The sequence below is a fragment of the Myodes glareolus genome, chromosome 1, assembly GCF_982192425.1.
Source record: "Myodes glareolus chromosome 1, mMyoGla1.1, whole genome shotgun sequence".
Taxonomy (NCBI): Eukaryota; Metazoa; Chordata; class Mammalia; order Rodentia; family Cricetidae; genus Myodes; species Myodes glareolus.
In genome coordinates, this window is record NC_142026.1 from 103,163,923 (window position 1) to 103,189,744 (window position 25,822).

The window sequence follows — 25,822 nt, forward strand, 5'->3', positions numbered from 1 at the left end:
TTTCTGTTTGTGAATTAACTTTTTAAGCCCTCTCTTCCTGCACCTATAACTTATTTTATGGAAAAAAAGAACCTAGAGTAAAAAAGCCTTTGCTTATTTATTCATAAGAAGTATGTTGGAAATTCCCTTGACATGATGATGAACCTAAAGGGAATCATGGGGTCCACAATTCTTCAAGGAAAGTAGGTGATATAACCATATCATACTATACAGATTTTCCCTGTCAGAAAAAAAAAAAAAACATCAGCTCACTATACTTGTTTGTAATGTCAAGTCTGTCAAGAGCTTTTTTTTAATGTTTCCCACAAAAGAAAGCAAGTATTTTATGATGGCAAAGGACAAGAGTAATAATATTGAAGCCTATTCCCCCTAAAGGCACAAGCATATATGAGTAATTACAGTTATTTAGAAAGTAAGTATTTTTCTCTTTATTCAAATGTCTACCTCTTGTGACAGATGTTAAATTCATGTCAAAGTGTTGGAGCTTGTAAATCAACTTAACTTGAACATTTTGCATATGCTTTTTAAAGTTTTAAGTATGCCATGCTGTGAAAAGTTATATAACCCCAAGGTCATTGTGAAACAAGAAAATGGAGGCTCTATGTTGGTTTTAATTTTACTTTTTATTAGGGAAAATTTTGCATCTCATATCCTTCATAGCTTGCCTAATTTATGAGTGAGCAGTTTGAATCCAGTGACAGAAAATTGAGTTTAAGATGTGCTTGTATGTGTGAGTTCACATGTAAACATGCTCATGTGTATAAGTTATTATGAATGAATATGTATGATTGTGCAGACCACATATCTATCCTCCACACCCATTCACTTTATAAGAGAAGGTATATCTCTGGATCTGAAGGTAGCCAAGTAAGCTAATGTAGGTAACCAGTGAACCTCAAGGATGTGCCTCTCTCTACCTCCTGCTTCAGTGCCAGGATACTAATAATGCCACAGTTGTTGTTATTGTTGCTGTTTACTTTTCTACTGGTCCTGCAAATAAAACCCAGGTCATCAGGTTTGGGCAATAAACAATTTACAAACTGACCTAATCCCTGGACCCAGACTCATTGATTTTTATTTAATTGTTGTAATTCATTTTTTGAGCTCACAAAACACCACATTGTAATGTTTCTCAAAGTACATGTGGCGATAGACATAGACTGCTAAATATTTCCTCTTTGTTTTAGAAGCCCAAGCTCATATGGCATCATAGGAAAACCAAGCATTTATTCTGCCTAAGCGTCAAATTACTTGTCATTATAATTGAATCTGAGCTGAAATTGGAAGCAAACATCTAATTAATATCTGTCTAGCTAGCAATCTTTTCTCAAATTGTACATAAAAAATTGGATAATAAAATGCAGCATCATATCACTCCATGTCAGTCAAATCAGGATTGGTGTATACACTGGTCACAACTCTGTAAAATCTGTTAGGGCAATGGAGAGACTCATCATTCCAAACAGTCACATGCAGCTGACCAGTGAAGGTGTCTGCATAGTTATCATGCGGATTTCTAACAAGGGTGTGGCATTTCTTGCAATTGACACTACAACAGATTATTTAACTTTAATTTATTTTAGATTAAACCTTTTAATTTTTATTTCTTTATTTGTATTTACAGGGTTGTCCAAACAACACAATACACTTATGAAGGTCAGAGGACACTTGTGGGAATCAATTTTCTTTTTCTGTTATAGGATTTATGCAGATTGAACTCAGCTCATAGACTGAGAAACCACGATCTTTACCTGATGAACAATCTCCATGATCCTTTATTTAATAGCTTTTAATAATTATACTGCAGTGCTGGGATATTGTTGTGTGTCTGCTAATTTTGAAGGGAAACTTTTTGAATTCTATATGGAATATGTAAGCTCCATGTATTCTATGTTGAAGACAAATTTATGTGAAAAATACTAGCTTATAAAATAACACAGCTTGTTAACTTTGATTCCTTTTTAAAATTTACATGTCAGAAGTTACATATTTCCCATAAATTTTTGAATAATATGCATACTGTAGATATTGCTGTATGTTGATCAATTTATATTTAAAAGTTTAGTTGTGATGAATTGCCTTTAATTCAAGCACATTGTTTTAGAAAGAAATTAAAACAGTAATATAAACAGTAGTATCCTGTTAAATAATTTGTCAAATATATAAAAATAATCTCCCTCGATAATGCTAATAAAATTATGTAAGGTATTAGCATAAAGAAATGTCCAGTTGACAAACCAACACGGACAAGGAAAATTCCACAAGGTCCTACCCATAGATGAAGAAATATAAGCATTCAATGACTTCTGGTAAAGGAATAATCAATTTCCTCTGAATTCACTCTCACATTCATTGAATGTCAAATCCTAAGTGATCAACAATGGTCATAAGTACATATTTGCAATCAGAAATATATTCTGTAGGTTGTATAAGGTGTATATACAATACGAATAGGTAAAGAACTTTCAAGAAAGACAAACAGAAATAGAAGGAATTAAAGGAGAAGAGGGGATGGAAGTGACACAGTGATAGTATTTACACATGAAGTTATCAAAATATTTTAAATTAAAATGTTATTGAAATTCAGTTATATTCCAAAATACTATTGTTTAAACTATCTTCAAGGTTGTCAAAATTTCCCTGTTTTAGCTTTAAGAATATTTAAAGGTTTAAGTTTCTGTGTCAAATATTTATGCATATTTCTGAAGCTATTTCATGAAATTCATTAAACTTTTAAGATCAAAATTTTATATATTTTTGACATTGTTCTTATGTTCAATATATCAATATATACTTTAGATCTAACTAAGTAATTATGTACATATATGTACCATGCATATATAATTTTGGTAGATATCATCATGCACATCACTGTGTTCCCACAGTGTCAAACATTACTTAATACATATACACATATGTAAATAAATTTCTAATACTTGCTCACAACTTGTTTACTTATTTCTAAAAGTAGATTTCTCTTAAACCTAACAGAAGTTTTTGACATCTTTGAAAACTTAAAAATATTGGAATTACAAGAGGTCAATTCCTTTTAAAATTGTTAAATTCAGGATGATTTACAAGCTATGCCCACCCTCTATAATTGGGCCAAATCACTAGTCTTATTTTTCTTTTTAAATTTTCTAATTGGTTATCAAATAAATGGAGCTTAATAAACATTAAAAGTGACAAGTAATGGGCTCCCAGCTACAGCTACAAATTCATGGTTGACTTAAATTATTACATTTTACATTCTATACAATGAATATAATAACAAAATCAAAACACTAAGTGTTCCCTTAAGAATAAGATGAATGAGCTGAGGAATTTATATTTGTAAGGTCTTTTCTATAGTTTTTTTTTTCCTGGTGATTTTTTTTTTTTTGTATATTGAGAAAATATAGCCCTTGCCTTAGTAAATATAATTAAACAAATTTAGCTTTGTAAAATACAGGACCAACTAAAAGTAGAAAAGTCCAGCATATCTTTTTTGTTGTTGTTATGGGAATAGTTGCAATTTTTATTTTGTTGTTTAATCTTTTGTTGGAGGCAACCTCTTGTTCATTCCTGGCTGCTCAGACCTGAAATACTCAACAAAAACCTTAATAGTCGTAGTGAAGAAGGAAACCCGGGAGTCAGCCCACCTCTCTTTTCCTCAGGCTGCCGGGAAGATGGCGGACATTCAGACCGAACGTGCTTACCAAAAGCAGCCCACAATCTTCCAAAACAAGAAGCGTGTTCTGCTTGGAGAAACCGGCAAGGAAAAACTCCCTCGGTACTACAAAAACATCGGTCTAGGCTTCAAGACGCCCAAGGAGGCCATCGAGGGCACCTACATTGACAAGAAATGCCCGTTCACTGGCAACGTCTCCATCCGAGGTCGGATCCTGTCCGGTGTCGTGACCAAGATGAAGATGCAGAGGACCATTGTCATCCGCCGGGACTATCTTCATTACATCCGAAAGTACAATCGCTTTGAGAAGCGTCACAAGAACATGTCTGTGCACCTGTCCCCCTGTTTCAGGGATGTACAGATCGGCGACATTGTCACTGTGGGAGAGTGCAGGCCCCTGAGCAAGACGGTGCGCTTCAATGTGCTCAAAGTCACTAAGGCTGCTGGCACCAAGAAACAGTTTCAGAAGTTCTGAGAGCACTTTGACCAGCTCCCTAGAACAAATAAAGTTATTTTCTGGCTATAAAAAAAAAAAAAAAAAAAAAAAAAAAAAAAAAAAAAAAAAAAAAAAAAAAAAAAAAAAAAAAAAAAAAAACCTTAATAGTTACAACATTGATTGGCCTATTAGCTTAGGCTTCTTAGTAACTAACTCTTACATATTAAATTAATCCATTTCTAATATTTTGTATTTTGCCATGAGGCTCATAGTTTGCTGGTAAGGTTCCTGGACATCTGTCTACTTTGGCATTTACATGGCGTCTCTCTGACTCTGCCTTCTTTTCTCTTCTATATGCTTGGAATTTCCACCTTGCCCTATTCTGTGCTGCCATAGGCCTAAAGCAGATTCTTTATTAACCAATGGTAATACAACATATTTACAGCATACAGAGGGGAATCTCACATTACCTCCCCTTTTCTGTCAAACTAAAAAAGGAAGGTTTTAACTTTAGCATAGTAAAATTACATATAACAAAACAGGTGTCAAGCAAGAATTACAGTTACAATATTCATGTCTCTTTTATCTTTTATAATAACTAAGAAAAGCTATAATTATAACTATCTATTCTTAAACTCCATCAAAGACCACAGAAGGATATAATATTACCTAAGTAAACAAGAAGTGCATTGTAAGAAACTTCCAAAACTCTAAAATTGACAGGAATATCTTGATGCCTGGACACTCACTCAAAGTTCTTCTGTAACATTGGGGTATCCATCTTCAGCCTGCATGCCTACAGTATCTGGCAGACTTTTCTGTGAAGCAGAAAATTTAAATATCTGTTCTGCTGTAAAATGGCAAAGTATATCAGTTGCTTTCTTCTCTGTCCTGCATAATGTCTGACAGACTCATGAAGCAAGAACCCTGAAGGACTGACTTACCTTCTTTGGCAAGTTCAGCAATCACTTTTTTTTCTGGGGGTCCTGTTTGTCTAGTCAAGCAGTCCAGGCAAGATCAGTTTGTTGTCCAAATGCTAACAAACTCCATAAGGAACCTCTTTGATGGCCATCATCCTCTTGAAGTAGATTGATACTGCCAGAATCAGGTGTCTCTCATTGTTGTGAAAACTCTTAAGTTATTAAAACATTTTAAAGGCCATAGTTCATAGGTCTTTGAAATGTTTGAAGATTATCTGACTGAAATATATCTCTATATATCTAGAAAACCTAACTAACATGACTACAAACTTGACTATGATAGATAACTCTCTATTAACCTGTATTTCTTAATTATGCGTTGTATTTTTAAATATACTTCACAAACACAATACCTTATTCAAGAGCTATTCATCTTTACAGTATAAATCTCACCCTTAAATATAAACAAACATTTATAAACAATATTTGGGAATTTGAGCATAATTCTCTCCAAACTGCTTCTCACTTTTTGTTGGGTGTTGGCCTCCACACTTTTCTGTGAATACCCAGACCTCGAAACAGGCGTGTGCTTTCCTGACGAGTCCATGAGAATGGACGATTGTCCTAAGGGTTTAAACACATAGACACAAAGAGACCTGCTCATTCACCAAAGAGCAAATGGCCACTTTATTAAACTCAAGTCGGGTATATATATTAGTGGGCAACGGGGGCAAAAGGGCAAGGCACCCTCCCATCAGGAACAGTGGGAGAGGATGACAGGCGCCCAGCACCTAAGGCCAGAATCAGCTGTGGGAGGCAGGTGTGGCAGGCATATAGGGCCCACAGCTGGAACCTTGTTACAGGTGGAATTACCATAACAAAAGAGAGCCAAGTTCTTTCTAAGCTATACCCTCAGGCCAGTGCAGAGCAGAGAGGCCAGGGAGCCAGAGGGTCAAACAGCCCTGCAAATCGCCAGGAAGAAAAGGGAGAAAGACCTGGGTACCTACAGTTGGGCAGAGTAATTTTGGGGTTTGTGGAACCTTTCTTGTTCCATCTAACCATGTTAGCCTGGAAGGAATCTATGGGTTCTCATATTTTGTGGAAACAAAGGCAGAACCTCTTTTCCAAAGCAACATATCCTTTTACCCAATTTTTTAAGTCAAGACAACTTTAAAATATATATGTTGGTTTAGATTATCAGCCTCCAGAATCAAATATCTCTCTGTAGTCAAACATTTAAAGAAAATACAAATATATACATAATCTAGACTCTCTGTGTATATTCTAACTTTATATATCTTATTTTTTTACTCCTTTATTCTGTGACTGTCTCCTTTAGTTTGTGACTGTTGCTTTGAAGACTTTGTTTTATTTTTCTATACTCTTTTTCTTCTCTCTCTCAAACCTACATACATTTTTTAAACACACAGTGACCCATTCAAGGTTTATTTTTGTCTGAATCTGTCTTTGTTGCATATCTATAATTATTTTTTGACCAGAAGCGTCTTTTTTTTTTTATTGCAACACTGCTTGAACAATCACTTAAGCATATTGCTAGCTGGCTCTTATATATTAAATTAACCCATTTCCATTATTTTATATTTTGCCACAAGTCTTTTAGTTTACTGGTAAGGTTCCCAGGTATCTGTCTCCTTTGGGAGCTACATAGCATTTATCTGACTCTGACTTCTCTCCTCTAACTGCTTGGAATTCCCACTTTGTCCTATTCTGCATTGCCATGGGCCCAAAGCAGCCTCTTTATTAACCAATGTAATAAAACATATTTACAACATACAGAGGGGTATCCCACATCATTCTTGGTATAAATATTAAAGTTAAACTAGTGTATATAATATATTATTAGGGTTTAAAATATATGTAGTATATAAAAATGAATATTTTCCAATGACTGCATGAAATTATGCAAATTAAATCAAATTGATCAACAATGTGAAAACCTGGTGAAGTGGACACTTCGTGGAATGCCTGAAGGTGGGCTTAATGAGGACTCCTTGTAATTAGTCATACAGAGACTCAACTGTCCAGCTCTTGTAGCCGTATTGTATTGGAGGAATTTGTAGCACTTGTATTGGAGGAACTGGGTTGCATTCAGTTGAGGTGTTGGTTGTCATTGGGATTCTATTGCTGTGAAGAGACATCATTACCATGGCAACTCTTATAAGGGAAAATATTTATTTAGGGATGACTTAGAGTTCAGAGGTCCATTAGCATCATGGCAGGAAACAGGCAGCATGCAGACAGACAGTGCTGGAAAGGTAGCAGAGAGCTGTATGTCTTGACCTGAAGGCAGCAAAAAATGAATCAGTCACTAGGCCTGGCTTGAGCTTTTAAGACCTCAGTTACCCACTTCCTTTGACAAAGCCACATCTACTCCAGCAAGATGACACCACCTAATAATGCCATTACTTTACTTATGATTCTATAGGGTCATTCTCTTTCAGACTATAACATTGGTCAAGAGGGGCCTATAAAATCCTCCAACAATTCAGGCTGTTGCTAAGATAAATGTTTGCTCTCTGCAAACTGACATCAGAACCCTATTACCAAAGACAACATCCTCACAACTCATTGATCATGTGGAAGTTGAGCTGGTGCCTAGATGCCGTCTTCATCCCTACATTCTATTCTCTCATGCAGGAAGGTACTCTGAAAGCTACCCAAAGAGAAATGTGGCCACTTGCCCAGCCACAAAACCGTTATCTACAATCTGTATTGCCTGCAAAGTATCTTAAGGCAATGGAGGCCCAGAGCTTGTGGGAGTAGCTAATCAATGTCTGTTTTGACTTAAGGCCACTCCATGATAAGGAGTCCATACCTAAAACTGTTTCAATAGCCAAAAGCCAGAGACTAAATAGCCCAGATATATGGGGAAAAACAAACTGGTTAAAAAAAATCAATAAAATAATTTTTAATGATATTCTGCTATATTCATAGATCTTTGCCTTATTCAGTCATCACGAGTGAGGCTTCCCTCAGCAGCGGATGGGAAAAGATGCAGTGATCCACAAACAGGTATTAGGCAGACAAAGTTTCTAAACTAGAGGTCTCCATCAAAATAGTTCTTTCAGAGCTCAAGGAATCCTGTGGAAGAGGAGGGAAAAAGATTGTAAGAGTCAGAGGGGTTGGAGGATACCAGGAGAACAAGATCTCCTGAATCAATCATAGAGCTCACATAGACTGGGCCAGCAAATCAGGGCTTACATGGGCCTATACTAGTCCTTCTGCACACATATTATAGCAATTAGCTTAGTATGTTTATGGGACTCCTATGATAAGGAGTGGATCTCTGACTTTTGAGCCTGCTCTTGAGACTCTTTTCTTTCTGTTGGGTTGCTTGGTCCAACTCTAAATAATTTATGTAGCTTATATTTTTTTGGTTCATCTTGTTATATTTTACTTTTTTGCATTTGGTCGCTATCTCTTAGAACCCTGTGCCTTTCTAATGAAAGAAATAAAGGGAGTAGATTCAGAATGTAGAAGGGGTTTTGAGGAGCTTGGGGAGTAGAAAGAGGAAAAGCTGTAATTGAGATATGAAAAAAATGAAGCTATTTTCATTTAAAAAGAACAAAAAATAAAAAGTACTATTATATTTTCAAATATAAGTAGTATATAAAAATGCATATTTTCTCAATGTCTGCAGAAGTTTATGCAAACTGAATTAATTTGGGCAAAAGGTAAGCCCATTAACTCATTTCAGGGGACTTATAGAAATGAAAAATGACTAGACAAACTCTACTGTGCAAATCTTAATGGCTTTCTTGATTCTTTCTCTTCCTTTTAGAAATTATTATCTTTGATTCTTCCTGCGTGTACATCCTGAGTGTTCAACACTGAGGAGAAACTGACTCTGACTTGAATTTCTCACACTAAGAAAGTTCACAGCAAATGCCCATGTGGTGCATCTTGAGTTAAATTCTGGTTAACCTGAGACCCTGCACGCATTAATAAATTGATTTGCTTTTTGTCATGATTGCAAAAAAAAGGATCCTCCTTAATAATCACCTCATTTGAGAATAAAAAAATGAAAAGAGATCCTAGAAGAAGGAAAATTATGTTTATACCTTTATTTGATCTTTCAGAAATCTGTACATTTGTTTTATGATATTTACCCCTCAAAATCTTTCCACTTCCACTCCTTACATACCACTAAACTTCATATTTTTTCTTCAATTTTTCATCAAGGCAATATGCTTAAGTGATTGTTCAAGCAGTGTTGCAATTTTTAAAAAAGCGCCCCTGGTCAAGAAATAATTACAGATATGCAATAAAGACAAATTCAGACAGAAATAAACATCTGAACGGGTCACAGTGTGTTTAAAAAAGTGTACATAGGCTTGAGAGAGAGAAGAAAAAATATAGAAAAAGAAAACATAGAAGCCTCCTTTATAAGGATGTGGTGATACACATTGATCTGTGGGTATAATGCTAAGTCATTAGAAGTCGGTGTATTTGGGGGAATAATAGTAGTAGCTTCTTACCTGCTGTATGACATGCCCAGCTATACATTCTTGCCCTGATAACGGTGCAAGGTACCATCTGGTTCCCTTCTAAATCCAAACATCTGTCTACTGCATCCCCAGTTCCGGATTCTTTCTCTATTCAAAACCTCACCAGGATTGCTTTCTCATGTAATTCAAATCTGTTTAATTATTGCTGTCCATTTTCCATTCTCTTCTTGTATTCCATCCCCTTTTTCCTGCATTATTGTCCTTCCACAGCAATAGCTGTTACATTATTTAAGTGTTCTTTTGTCTGTTTTCTCTGGTCTGACTCTCCATTACCTCCATGAATATATATCAACTTTTTCTTAATGCCTTCTTTTAATACTTAACACAATGCAGGAGTTCAGATGTGTCTTCTGAGTGAATAAATGAAAGGGGATATTATGTAACTGTCACACAGAGTAAGGGTTTTCTTTAGTCTATCCTAAATTTATCTTGGCTGTTTAGAAAATGGTTAGAGAATAGAATTTGGGGGGGGGATACAAAAAGTTTCCCAACCAGGAGATATCATTAAATTTAATAGCTGGAGTTGGAAACTGAAAGTTTGCAGAAACTCATTATAGAGTACTTTCCTCTATCCTTCCTCCTCACAGTGGGCTAAGTTTCCTTAAATCAGCAAATCTGCTGCTTCTTGGAGTCTACTAAACCATTTGATATTTCTCTATAAACAACAGAATTGGTATTTAACAAGTTATATTTTATAAGTAACCTATATAATTTGGATACAGAAGTATGCATGGCAAAGAGTAATGATAAGTAATCCGTTTGATTTATATTGAGGTTCTCTAATAAAAACTTGATAGCACCTCTAGTGTCTGTACCCACATGATATGCTGTGGTTCCTGTCAGATCTTCTACAATTTTCAATATAATTTTCTGATAGAATTAATGATAATTCATGAATCATGTATGTTTTAAGACAATTAAAAACTTATTACCTCAGTTTGTCAAAATTCATTAAAACAAAACAAATTTGATATATTTACAATCTTTTTTCACTCTCTTGGCAAAGCACATTTATGTTCTAGAAGAAGATGGGTTGATATGTGTGAGACAAAAGCAAAGAAAATAAAAAGAAGGCCAACCACTCAATTTCTTTTTGCTTGAAGAAGCTTCAGTGGGTTTTAAAATGTTTTACATCAAACCCCATTGCTGAACCCAACACCGACACAACTCATTGAATTTGTAAAGGTCTAGCTGGTGCCTACAAAGAACCTTCACCTCTATGGCCTAGTGTCTTTTGTATGAGAAGGTAATTTGTAGGCTACCAACATAGTAATGTACACATCAATCCTACCACAAAACCTTTGATCTACAATCTGTCCTGCCTATAAAATAGGCTAGGACAAATCTAAACCTTAGAGAAGCACATTGATTTAGCCACCAATTCATAGTATAGTATGTGATGGAGGAGGGTTATCTGTCTATTGTGTTATTTTCATTGGTTAAGAAAGAGACTGTCTTGGCCCTTTGATAGGACAGAAAATTAGGTAGGCGAAGTAAACAGAACAGAATGCTAGGAAGAAGGGAAGTGAGGCTGACGCCATGGAGCCATCCACCAGGTCAGATATGCTGAATCTCTTCTGGTAAGCCACCACCTCGTGATGCTACACAGATTATTAGAAATGGGTTAATCAAGATGTGAGAGTTAGTCAATAACTAACTCTCTAGAGATAATGGGCCAGGCAGTGCTTAAATGAATACAATTTGTGTGTTGTTATTTCCGGGGCTAAGCTAGCCATATGGGAGTCTTGCAGGATGAAAAGCAGGACTGCCCACAGCCCATCACTACAAGTATGTTAAGCTTAAGTGTGGTCCATATTGTTAGTTTCTTATTTGAAATACACATGTCTATAACATTTGATCTTTCACCCATTTGCTAGAGTTTTAGGCAATTATAAAAATAACACTGGGATCATTTTTCATAGTCCATGTTCACACAGCCCTTTGCCTGAATCTGTGGTTTGTATTATACCATGTGAGAAGGGCTGCTTCTTGTACACTTCTTGGAATTAAGCTAGCTGGAGACATTCCATCTTCTCAGACCAATAATCTAGTATTAATTCAAGAGGAATATGGTTGTAGCTCACCTCAGATCTTCTCTAACACACATTCAGTTTAAGTCAATGACAGTGTAGTCCTTAAAATGAAATATGTCAAGGTATCTAAAATGATTAATACAAAATATATGTACTTTTTGTAAGGAATAATAAAAAAAACTAGGACTCCCTCTTGTTATTCTAAAAATTAACACAATTTGAATATTCATTTTGAAAGATTTGGCTGATTCCTAACATTACATTTTTATAATCCTGATCTACACACTCATCGTATCATGCTTTTAAGCTTGAGTTGTAGCCAAAATTTCACCTCTCAGGCTCTAGAAACTTAAATATATTTTTAAATAATAGTAGTAAAATAAAATATTCTATCTCTGTTTTGATAAGATTCCCTAATAAAGGGTGGATTTATGAAAGATTGAATCTTAAACAAATTAGTATACCTGGAAAAACCTGCATCCATACTAAATACCAAGTTTTTCCTTAATCTCTTTGGAACATTTCACACCAGAAATTCTAAAGGGACAAAAGGGCAGGATATATATCTTGTTATCACTCCCACACATCCAAAACATTCTTAAATATTAGTCAAAAATGACATTTTGAGATTTGCAGGCTATTGGATGGAACTAGAAAACATCATATTGAGTGAGGTAACTCAAACCCAGAAAGACAAACATCATATGACTCATAAGTGGGTTTTAGAGATAAAGCAAAGAATTAAAGAGATAAAGCCAATAATTTACAATCCCAGATGAACTTAGACAATAATGAGAACCCTAAAAGAGACATACATGGATCTAATCTACATGGGAAGTAGAAAAAGACAAGATCTCCTGAATAAATAGGGAGCATGGGGACCAAGGAAGAGGATAGAGGGTAGAAAGGGCAGGGAGAGAAAGAAAGGGAAGGAAGCAGAGAAAAATGTAGAGCTCAACAAAATCAATTAATAAGTTTAGAAAAAAGCAGTTTTTTAATGGTGGCTTTATGATATTCACATCAACTAGTTTTATCTGTTTCCTGGAAAGCAGAAATAATTATGATAGCCCCCTTCCTTATTGCATTAATTGCCTTTCTGTTGCTGTGGTAAAATATCCAAACAAATACTTAAAGAAGAAAGTGTTTCTATTTGCTTGCATTTTACGTGGCAGCAGCAGCCATAATCCTGCTGATCGCATTTTCGTTCATGCACAGGAAACAGACAGAGATAGTAGGAATAGGGCAAGGCTGTCAACGCTCATGCCCAGTAACATATTTCCCTCTGCAAGGCTCCACCTCCGAAAGCTCCCATAACTCTGCCATATATTCCTACTAACTGTGGGCCAAGTGCTTAAAATAGGTGAGTCTATGAGGACTATGTCTCTTTCATACCACCATATGTACCCTAAAGTTACTAATATTTTTGTTCTTTAGCCTTTTTAAGGTTCATGCAATAAAGAAAGCAAATGATCTTAGCATTATTGTCATTGAATGATTCTGGTTCCTTGTCTTTAATAATACGTCTTTAAACTGATTTTTGGTTTCCATGGTGATAGTTGTTATTTTTGTAAATTTTTCATGGTGAAAGATATTCTATCGCTAATTATGGCTGTCATATACCTTGTATCTGTCCATTTTATGACAAGATGGATACTAAGTTGAATTACTCATTTCTTTTTCTTAGTTTCATATTTTATTTTCTGAGCAGTTCTGTAGTCAATAAAAAGCAGTCTGTTGCATATTTATACAATTAAAAATATGTTACACATGCAAAATGACTCCCCAAAATATTAACAATATCCTAAATTTATAGTATGTATGGGTTCATCAAATCTCAGTTTAGAGATAAAATAAACACAAAGAAACAGAATAGGACCGGGGGGGAAAAAGCAAACCAAAGAATTAGAGCCAAAGAAAATCTCAAGAAATGCTATCTTTGGAAAGATGTGCACAATAGCAAATATACAAAGAACTTGCAACGTATAAACAAACAAATACACTGGGTCTGCCATTGAGTGGTTTGTACACTCAGGGAAACACCGTTGGGGAAAACCTACTTTTCCTTTGCCAAGGTAGTGACCCAAGCCCCTAGGAGGAGCCCAGAAGCTGTGATCCCAGACATTGGACACTCTGTTGTTATAATTGAAGTATGTTTTGCTTTGATTTGAATTTGACTGTGCCTTTGTTCTTCTCTTTTGGAATAAAAAAGTATTTAATTTAATTTTGATTTCTATAGGCGCCTACAGCTGAAAGACTTTGAACTTTTTTTTTTTAAGACATGGTTTCTCTGTAGCTTTGTTGCCTGTCCTAAAACTAGCTCTGTAGAACAGGCTGGCTTCAAACTCAGAGATTTGCCTGCCTCTGCCTCCAAAGTGATGGGGTTAATGGCTTGTGCCATTACTGCCCAACTAAGATTTTGACTTTTTAACTGAGACTTTGACCTTTAAAGGGATTTTTTTTCTAATTTCAGAGAGATTAGATAATTTAAAGACTGAATTTTCATGTGTTTAAGTTTGTAAAGCCCATGGGTTTTTTAAAGTTATTTCTGATTTGAATATAAGATTTTGGTGACAAATAAGAAAGAAGAGTTGTGGCTTAACATAGAGGTGTTTGTGTGTCAAGTTGATGAGGGGTTACTTTTGCTGGCTAGTCTTATGATAACATAACAGAATTCACTGGAACATGGGAAACTCAATTGAGAAAATGTCTCCGTAAGATCCAGCTGTAAGGCATTTTCTTAATTAGTGATTGATGGGAGAGGCCCCAGTCCATGGTAGGTGGTGCCATCCCTCGGCTGATGGTCCTGGGTTCTATAAAAAATCAGGCTGAGAAAAACATGGCTTGGGGAGCAAGCCAGTAAGCAACATCCTCCACAGCCTCTTCATTAGCTGCTGCCTCCAGGTTCCTTCCATGTTTGTGTTCCTGTCCTGATTTTCTTGGAAGATGAACAGCAATATGGTAGTGTAAACCAATTAAACGTTTTTCTTACCAATTTGTGGTTTTGTCATGGTGTTTCATTGCAGCAAAAGTGACCCTAAAACACTAGATGTTTTGAATTGCACTGTCCTCTTGGTGCATTTTTCCTTTATGGTTATAAAGTGTCCTTTTCTATCTCTTCTGATTAATTTGGCTTGAAGTCTATTTTGTTAGATATTAAAATTGCTTCTGTCTTGTTTCTTGGGTTCATTTGCTTGGAATAGCTTTTTCTTGTTTTATCCTTAAGTGGTATCCATCACGTTCAGTTGTATTTCTTGGGTACAGAAGTAGGATGGATCCTGCTTTAGAATCCAATCTGCTAGTCTGCTTATTTTTACAGGGAAACTGAAATCATTGATGTTGAGTGTTATCAATGAGCACTTTCTGTTGATTGTTTTGTTTTGGTGGTGTTGGGTTCCTACCATCTTTGATGTGCTGATCTGATATTACTTATTCCCATGGTTTCTTGGGGAGTATGGTTAAACTCTTCACGTTGAAGTTTTGCTTCTTGCGCCTTCATTAGAGTTCAATTCCTAGACAGATACTGTTAAAATTTAGTTTTATTCTGGAATGTTTCTCTTTCTCCACCTATTGTGATTAAAAGTTTTGTTGGGAATAATTATCTGAGTTGGCGTCTGTGGTTTCCTGTAGTTTATATGAAGTCTGTCCAGGTTTTTCTGGATTTTAGAGTCTCCATTGAAAATTGAGCTAATAGGTCATTTTAATAGGTCTTCCTTTATATGTTACTTGGTCTTTTCCCCTTGTAGCTTTTAATATTCTTTCTTTGTTCTGTATGTTTAATACTTTGATTATTATGGGAGAATTTCTTTTTTATCCAATCTAATTTGGTTTTATATATTCTTCTTGTACTTTTATAGGTACCTCCTTTTTATGTTAGGACAATTTTCTTCTATTATTTAGTTGAAAATCTTTTCTGTGTCTTTGACCTGAGTTTCTTCTTTCTTCTCTTCCTATTGTTCATAGTTTTGATCTTTTCACAGTGTCCCAGATATCCTGTATGTCTCTTTCATGGATTTGCATTTTTTTAAGATTTATTATTTGCCTGAGGAATCCTTTTATTCCATCTTGTCTTCAAGCTTGAGATTCTCTCTTCTACTTGTATTCTATTGCTGATGTTTGCTTCTGAAGATTCTGTTTGAGTACCTAAAGTTTTCATTTTCAGTTATACCTCAATTGGTATTTTCTCTAATGAGTCCATTTCTACTCTCACGTATTAAACTCTTTTTTATTTCATTCCACTGTTGTTTTTGTGTTTTTATAGATCTCATCAGTGAATTTCTTCATAACCTCTTTAAGGACTTTAAACATACTCATAAGTAGTTCTTTGTAAGTCCCGGTTTCGTACTTCAGCTATACTGCACTTTCAACACCTATTCTAGTAAGGTTGCTACTCCAATGGAAGCCTAGTGTTCTGATTGATATTACTTTTGTTTGTTTGTTTGTTTCCTAGTGTTTGGGAATTTGAATTTGGGATGATTGTCAATCTAGAGGTTGATATCAGGTCTTTGTTGGGATTTTTGTTTTTCTGTCCTTGATTCTGTTATCTTCTCTGGACCTTAGGAGAGTGTGGGGAGTGCTTCTGAGTCCCTGCCAGGTGTGGCATGTGTTTTCTGGATAGAATATGTTTCTGGGTATTGGCAGTTGATAAGAAGAAATGGTAGTGAGTTAGAAGGGTAGGGGGTGGCACTGGGTCTGAGAGAGTTTCCGGGAGGGAAAAAAGTTGGTTCTACCTTTTAGAAAAATCTGTGGAGTGTTCAAAAAATAGAGGAAAAGAGGTAAGACGGGCCCCTGCAGGTCTCTGATGTAGAGTTGGGGATGAGACTGTGGTGTTGGGAAGAGAGGACTTGAGGAGAGTGAAATTTCCCTGCAGGACTTCTTGGTTATGGCCATATGGTTTTCAGGAAAGGAGTGCCTTTGGTATGGGCAGCCTTGACCTATACACTTCTTTTATAACAAGATTTCCTACTGTGTCCTATCAAAACACTCTCATTGTTTCTGAAGTTATGAATGTGTGTTTGGTTATCGATAAGTTATCATTAACAGTCACATAAATCTGACCAGACATTTAAAGCAGTATTCTTATCCCTTTTCGAAAAGATTACTGTACTTTGCTACATTTATATACTCATTTGTGCCGGCAGATGCACTTTTTGTCATGTGTTTGGAGGTCAGAGGACAGCTGCTGGAGTCAGTTCTGTCCTTCCATTATGTAGATTCTTGGAGGGACCTCAAACAGTCAGAGTTGACAGTAATCGCTCTTTCTGAGTCATTCCAACGCCCCTAAAACTCCTTTCAAGGAAAGAAATTAAGCATAGCGTCTCTTTTCTTCAATAACTATGATTGATGAAATATATTTGACATATTTTCAAGAGTTTATTTCTTATATCTTTTGGTAAACGGAGATACAGGATTTCATCAAGGAAATCCTGTGTCCTGCAGCACTCCTGTGTGAATCTAAGAGCAGAATGTGGTACAGTAGTTCATTCTGGGACTCATGTATCTCATTAGAACATCCTGTCATGTTTTACATTGTCACTTTCAGTACAGAAGGTATTGTTTTCAAAATGCATGATTGATTGAAATCTAAAACTGCAGAAATAGTGATGGCTGGAGACCTCTGCCGCCACACATACAGATTGATAATGGCTTTATCTGTGCTCTGACCTAGTGCATATTCTGACAGATCATCAAAACAAGAAAAAACTAAAAAGAAAACAAAAAACAGATTGTTGGAAATGGCCAAATTCTCAGAGAATAATGAATAGTCTTTTCTATCTTTTTAATGTTCAAATATGCAAAAGATACCAGTTTATCATGTTTTTTTTTAAAGCAGTGCAGCTTATTAAAATTTACTACTACTTAAAAGGATATGTCAAATATTCCAATCAAAATGTTTGGTTATCTTAAATTTTTTACTCATCCTTCCCCATTTGTTATCTAAATAATTGATCTCCAGCACAGTAGACATTACCTGTATCAGACTCTTGAGAAGATCTTACTATTTCCTATTCCACTTGGGAATATTTCCCTGCATTTCCTTTATCTGCCAGTACATTGAGTTTCTTAAATCCTCTCATGATTTCTAGACCCCTGTCTTTTCCAGATAGTTTATAGACTGCAGAACTGAGTATCTTCTACTCTCTTGTAGATTTCAGCTAAGCTCCAAGTCTTAAAGAACTAATGAGAGTTTGCTACTGTAGTCACCATGGAAGCGCTCATCCTCACAAGTAGCAATGGAATTCTGTTTGTTTTATCAACTAATACTGATCAGTGTTTCAAGAGTTGAGCTGAAAGATATAATCTTTTGCATTTGGAAATTGCCTGAGTTCAAAAATGAAAGGGAATTTGTGTAACCATAGAAATAAGAAGAGTGGCCAAATCTGAAATAAGGCAGTCTGTGTTCAAGAAAGACTCTTATTATTTTACAATGTTCAACAACTGTTAACAATGAGTTTTAATGGGTTGGTAGACTTTAAGCAAGGGAATTAATTAATTAGTAGAAAATTGAATTATCATTATAGAATATGTTTCTACTCTTATCATCTTTTTTAAGAACAAATGGAAGCAATTTTTTTATATCCAGACATAGGATATTCTAATACTCTTAGCTTGAAATATATCTATTGTTCTATGTTTGTATTTATTAATTTCCAACATATACTAAAACATAAAACATATAAGTCTGGGCTCTTTCCAGTGCCCTTTGAATTAAAACAATGAAATTTACTGGAATGTTACTATGTTTAGTATCTTGAACTTAGATTAACTTTTTATATTATTTAACACACACATATATATATATTTTAATATCTCACAAAAGTTCATTCATTTCATTTGCATAATATCTGAAACAAAACACTTTTAATTTTCTTAGAATGTAATTTGCGAAGATGAGCTCTAAACCACCAGGAAATTCCTCAAATTTTACAAATCATAATACTACTATGTATCAATTAAAAACTATAGAGACAATATCAGAAAAATTGTCTTCCATGGAGGCATAAACATCAATGCCAGTATGGAGAACAAACTCACGAAAGAACTTTATACCACAAACAATTAAGAATTGTGGATAGTGGCTGTTCGAAACTTTCTCTACTAATCACCATTTTAAAAACTCTGACATTTCTTATTTAGATGTTATGCCAATAAACACTGTTGCCTTAGTTGAAAGTGATTCTAAAAAATTCAGGGATGTAACAGACCTCCTTTTCTCCTGGGGATAAAGGATTAGAATATTAGTTTCTAAGAAGGCTTAAGCAGAAAAACCATGAGTTCAATATCTCATTCGGTCCGTGTCATACTCAACAAAAAGTAAGGGCCTATCTAGTAATGAAAAATAAAAGGGAAGGCCACAGAGATACTAGCATGTGCAAGGCCCTAGGTCCTAGTTCCAGTGTTGAAAAAAAAATGTAGAGAGGGATAAAATGGCGACATTGTAATGTAGTCAAGTTATACAGTGATTGCTTTTATAATCAAAAGGGGCTATTCATTGTGAAGTGTCTTCCATGAGACATGATATAATAGAAGTTGCTTTGAAGGCAGTTTTGGATATATAAGAAGCAGTTCTAATGTCAGATAATCCAGGTTGTGACATCTAAAAGAATTCCCTTAGATTATAATTTTGTGCTGTGACATAAAGGAACATAATGTTATCATATAGAGGATTTTCTTGTGACCACAAACAGGTATAGCACAACCTCAGAAAAGGACAATTGAAAGCGTGAGACTCCAAAATGCCTACAAAGGTTGTCGTGGAAGGGTCATAAAGAATCTGGAACGTGTACATGAAAAATGATGAGGAAAACTTAAATGGTATTTTGTTGTTATTTATTTTTCATGGTATTGTTCTTGGAAATACAAACCTAGGGGGAAATTATATAAATTATTAAGGTATATGACTCTCCTTGCAAAACAAGTTAAGAATTTATTTGGAAAAATATATCGTTTACATGCTAAACAATATCATCTTATTAAATTTAATACACTAAAAATTATTTCCTGTTAATTTAATATGCCTCCTGTGAATATCATTTACATGTACTGTGTCTGTTTTAAACATGTAGGTCAAAAATTGTGAGAAAAAAAAAGAACCATTTAACTCTGTGACAAACAACATATAATACATGAGCATTATAAAGCCAACAATCCAGTGATTGTGCATTTTTATATTATTCTTTTAAGTGGCCTTGATGTAGATTTTTATAGTTTAAGGGATATAAAGGAAACAGGGTGACCTGGGTAACCTTAAAAGTATGATGAGTTTGCCTTTTTTAGAAAACCATATTGTGTTGTTACATAGACTGAACTGTAGATTTGCAGGTGGCGTTAGCTGTTCCTTACCTGTCCTTGTAGCTGGCTATGGATAACTATAATGGTTTTAAGGACTGCCTTTATTAGTCTTAAGTTTGGCCAGTGCGCTATGTCTTCAATGCTTTCTTTACCGAATGCTGCTGAAAATGCTTGCTTACCAACATGGATGGATTTTAGATGAGCTCATTGTCTACCTAGGTGATTTATTGAGTCCTATAATTAGTGGTCATTCAGCAATAGTTTGAACTTCAGTTGTTGCGCTGCTTGTGGGAAGGTAAAACCACGTTGTCACTTTGTTAAGGGTACTCTTCATTGTTCAATTCTTTTCTTGCAGTTAGCATAGTACAAATGAATAGATGGACATTTATTTTGAGAATAAAAACCATTTTAGAGCAGTTAAGGTATGAAAAAATAATGATCACAAGTAACAAATATGGTTTAAAATGCTACAAAAATAAAAAAGAATCACTCAGACCTTTCTCTGTCTCTTAAGAATAAAAGTAGAGGTTGTGATTATGTCATTCTTCAAGAACATTCATTCTTCTACCTGAACTAGAGTTGTGGGCATTTGATTCAGGGCTCAGGAGTCCTGGTCCTTGCTCCAGTAGAATCAGAATTTTAAAAAGCAGGACACCAAACCCTGAAGCATTAAAATAGTTTCCACAAGTGAAGTATGAAAATAACTTTCCAAACAGCATCATATTGATCCCAAACATATTTGTCTCCAAGTCATCCTCTAATGTCTCATCATTTGTAGCTACAGTTTGTCACTCATAGCACAAGTATCAGCAGCCACTTGTACCCTACACAGCGCTTACTACGTAGATTTTTTTCTGCCTAACCCATTTTTTACCGACCTGAGAATTTCCACTAAACAAGTTGAATTCTTTATCTACAAAGTAATATTTATATATTACCATTCTCTACAATTTAAGTGATTTCCTTTTAAACTCAACATCATTTATTAAGAATGATATAATTTCATCTATGAGAAGTTCCATATTCAGACAATTTATTGTCTGCTTGTTTTTCCTTGATTATTTGTTTAGTTGAACTTCTGGGGTTTGTTGTTGTTGGTTTGTTGCTTCTGTCTGTAAGCTGTTGTTGAGACATTGTCTCCATGTATATCTTTAACTGTAATGTAAGTCATTGTTTAGACTAGACTTGTCTCAAAGTTGCATATTCATTACTATGTCTCCTGAGTTCTGAAATTACAGGGGTAACCACCATTTCCCCTAGTCGTAATATTCCTGATTCTCTTTAATAACTCACTTTTAACATACATCCATTTTGGAGATTAAAATGACCCATAGTCCTAGAGCTGAGTATTAAGACATTTTTGCAACTTGTTAATTGAACACTGCCTGAATGGTCTTATTTCAAGCTTTAAACAGAGAATGAAAATCAGCAGAAAGACTATTAGGAGCTTAATTGAAAGGGATATTCTCTTCTTTTTCTGGTGACCGGTTAGATGTTTAAGAAGCTGTAAAATAGGCCATTGAAATAACAGACTAGAAATTCCAGGGTTTGACTTAAGTAGCTCTACACAGGGAGGTAGGTCTTTTTTCTAAAGCAGTTCTCATCAATGTCTTCTAACTGAATAGACCAGGACTACCCAATTTCTCTGCAGCAATCTTGAGCAATAAGACCTAGAAGATTATCACATCTGCATAAGTATCTGCTTGAGGTGATCTTGATTAGCATTTCAATTAAAAACTGAGCTCTGAGGCCTACCCAAGCTAACACATTTGTAGGCATATGACAAAAATCATGTTGCATACAAATTTTTATTTACTTGATCTAGTAGCTTGGATATTTGATCCCCATAGTCTTGTAGGGAGGGGTACTCTTAGGAGATGTGGCCTTGTTGAAGTAGGTGTGGCCTTATTGGAGGAAGTGTGTCACTAGGGGGGGTGGGCTTTGAAGTCTCCAATGCTCAAGATACTACCCACTGAATCAGATTACTTCCTGTTGCCTACAAAAGACGATCTACGACACTCAGCTACATTACCAACACCATGTGTGCCTGCATGCCACCATGTTGGACCATGTTGATAATGGACTAAGCCTTTGAAAATATAAACCACCCCAATTAAATGGTTTTGCTTTATAAGTGTTGCCATGGTCATGGTGACTCTTCATAGCAATAGAAACTCTAACACACTTGACGTAGTACTTTCTGAATTGGTACTGGAAGTTGGAAGTACATTCTTTTTTAAATAGCATCTAAATTTCAGGTAATAGTCCTTTGAGATATCCACTAAAGTTCCTCCTTTTTCTGGAAACTATTCACTTAGAGATTGCTGTGAACCTCTTATATATGCTGTTTGAGCCTACTGGTCAATAATGTGATAGAATTTATAGCTTTAGTTCCAGTCTTCTAATGGCTCTCTCAAAGTCATCAAAATCCATACTTAAAAACCATGGTCAATATAATTAAATATTTATCAGTTTTGGAAAATTTCTGAGCTTTGTCTTGATTCTCCTCATAGCAGATTGATTAGCAGAAGCAAACAGCTGTGAGTAAATCAAATGTATATATTTGTATGTATATATATGTGTGTGTGTGTGTATTATTACAGGTAAATAATAATTTATAGAAATTTCTCAACAAAATCTAAGATTTCCTACTAAGTCATTGATCCACCTGTCATAGTTACATTGACATCATGATTTTTGTTAACAATAGAAAGAATGCCATCACTAAAATTATTTTTGAGGGAGTGAGATATGAAGATGTTTGCCTGAAGAAAAAATAAATAAAATTAACATCTCCCACAATGGTTTAGAAGAAAGTAGTAAAATAGTAATATGCTTAGCATTATTGTCCTGTGAAAGATAGGGATTATCTTTGAAGACTTTCTTCTCTGAATCACCTGTGTCCCTTGACAGTCTAAATAACCAGAAACTCATGGAAATGGGGCACTGTATAGGCCAGATTTCTGCCAGGCTCTTAACAGAGCAACAGCAATTACTAACTGTGTAGTGCAGTTTTTCATCTTAAAAACAGAATGCGAGGCACTTGACGGGAAACTGTCCTGGGACAAATTAATAGTGGCAAAATGCCAGAAGCAAGGAAGCCCTTCCTTTGTCATGGTAATTACTGCCCTTTTGAAAGTTGCCCAGAAAAAAGAAAGCTTTTCATCTTTGTTCTCCCTGTGCCTACATAGTGAAACAGGATGTCAGGAACACAATAAAAGCTCCCACGTTATAGAGACAGGTACTTCCATGTCTATATTATCTTCTAAAGATAATTCTTTCTGCTAAAAACAATGAGGATCAGAGTGCAGTCTTTCTAAAATGTAGCAATTATGTGGCGTGTACCCATTGTTTCCTCGTTCTAAACTCGCTGCACAAGCTTACAAACACATGGGAATGTGTCCTTGGTGACATTAGACTCCCTGAGGAATCTAATGACTTGACAGGACCTTGGTCATTCATAATTTGGCCATTTATAATTTGGCCATACTTCCAGACTTAGTTATTCTTTCAAAATTCCCATTTTGTTATGAGGAGTCTTAATTATTAGTTATTATAGATTGTTCTGAAGATTAAATGAAATAAAACACTTTCTAAGTTAATAATCCTATGCAAATGTTAGCCAGAGTATGGAAAGATCTGAAATATTCAGAGGAAAAGTGACACATTGCGACACCAAAGTAGGTTGTGGCTTCATTTAGACAGACCATGTGAGTGACGGAATCATTTTTTGGCTCTTTGGGAGACATAGCATTATTTAGCTGTTTTCTATATACTAGAATGTTTCTGAAACAACAACTGATTGACAGCAAGCTTCATGAAGACATTTCTTGAATAAGTTCTTTCAATAGCGGCTCAGTTATAGATATTTAAAATGTTCTCTTGTGTAAATAAGTTTCAAAAGCCAAAATCTTAATGGAGTTGTAAATTGTTAATCTACATATACTCAGGCTGGTAATGAACATGTACAATGGTAAGTGATTCAGTGTAAAACTCAAACAGAATGATCCATCTTCTAAGACGACAAGATGTCAGAGAAGAAAAGATCGTGTGATAATCAGCAAGCTCTTCTTCATCACCACTTACCCAACCAGTTCCTCTCCACCATGATTAGGTAATATGTGGTCTAATTCTCTAATTCTTTTTTAAGTTTATAGGCCTGCGAACCGGCTCAGTGGTTAAGAGCACCCATTGCTTTGCTAAAGGACCCAACTTGAGCTCCCAGTAACCAGGTGTGGAGACTCACAGCTGCCTGTAACTCTTGCTGCAAGGTGTCTGAATGCCCTCTTCTGGCTTCTGCCCACACTGCTCTCCCTTGCACCAACCCACACACAAACACGCACCTATGCACACAATTACAAATAAAATAAAATGAAATTTTAAAGTAAGTGGGTTTTATTTTTAGAGAAGTTTTAGATTCATGTCTGAATTATAGAGAAAGTAATGAGCGATCCCGAAAGTTTTTGCTCCCCACTTTCCTGCCAGTGTCCTAGAGTGTCATCTCTCTAGCAGTGGGTGGACAGGAAGTTTACAGTTTCTGTTAGAATTCTCTCCTAGTTTTTTTTCCTGTATGAGTTTTGACAAATGTATGATATAGTAGGAGTCTTCCATCATGTTGTCATTCAGAAAAGCTTCACTGTCTTAAAAGTCCCCTGTATTCTGCCTTTATCTTCACCTTCTTCTTAAGCCCCAAGTAAATGATCTTATTTTCCTCATAAGTTTGTTTTTTCCCAGAATGATATAATACCATAACTAGAATCATGTGGTTTATATTCAACTCATTTTGGCTTCTTTCACTTAGCAATATGTATTGTTAGGATGTTTTCATAGATTTCTAATTCATTTCTTTTTAAACACTAAGTAATGTTTCATGGTATGGATGTACCTTAGATCATATAATCATTCATTTTTTTGAAAACATATTGGTTGCTTTACACTCTTTAGAGTTATAATTAACGGATTATGGATATGAGTTTATAGTTCCTTTGGGTAAACAACAAAAGGTATAATTTTTAGATTGCATGAGAAATATACATTTTATTTCATAAGGAACTTCTAAACTATAATGTAACTGAGTTTCACTATTTAACATTCTTACTGCAATAAATGAGGAATTCTTTTTTAGATCACTTTCAATGTTTTGGGTTTTAACTAATTTAATAAATTGCTTGTGAATAGCAATTTTGTGACAGTTTTTGAAGTGAATAAAAGTATTCCTCAAATAAATGTATACGAAGGTCAATTAAAATAAAAATCTTTAAATAATATATAATTTTACTGACTAGAGACTTATAAATCTTAAATAATTGTAAAACTCTGACGCAAACAAATATTTAACTTTCACAATAAGATACAGGGAGCATTTTAAAATCTCAGTGTGTCTGGAGAAATGTGTATGTGTGTAGATGAATTGGTCTGGTCACAACAAATAATGTTTTGAGTCTCTTCCCAGGACCAGAAACAGAACTTAGGAACTTAGATTCTCTCTCTCTCTCTCTCTCTCTCTCTCTCTCTCTCTCTTTCTCTCTCTCTCTTTCTCTCTCTTTCTCTCTCTCCCCCCCCTCTTTCCCTCTCCTCTCTCTCTTTCACGAATGTGCACGCTTTAAGTTGATTTCCCTCAAAGCGCCTCCACAAAAACTAGATACACCTAATTCAAAAGAATAGCAAAGGTTATGTTTATCTTTCTAGAGCTACCAGTGAAAGAGAAGCCTCAATGGTTTCTAAAGCAATATTGTAATTCCCTGTTTTATCTAAATTGGTATATCCATCATTGCTTTTGAGTGTTGATATGTCTACCTTTACGTGATGTTTCTGAATTTATATTTACTATATCACTATTTTATGCTCATTTTCCTCTCTTGTTTTATTTCTCTTGACACTTGCCTTCTATCAAGTTAATCAGTGTGTCTTTATGCATCATTTTATGTTGTCAATTTAGATCTTCC

At 35.2% G+C, this 25,822-nt stretch overlaps 2 protein-coding genes across 3 annotated transcripts in view; both read left to right on the forward strand.

Annotated features, from left to right (window-relative positions):
• The window catches only part of Nkain2 (sodium/potassium transporting ATPase interacting 2), a 1,053,674-nt gene that overhangs the window by 342,092 nt on the left and 685,760 nt on the right, over positions 1-25,822 (forward strand). The gene's annotated exons all lie outside the window — the stretch shown is intronic.
• Positions 3,614-4,218, forward strand: LOC148123541 (small ribosomal subunit protein uS17). The gene has a single exon (XM_087911175.1). It carries the CDS (start codon positions 3,669-3,671, stop codon positions 4,143-4,145), a length of 477 nt encoding a protein of 158 aa, XP_087767301.1. The 5' UTR covers positions 3,614-3,668; the 3' UTR covers positions 4,146-4,218.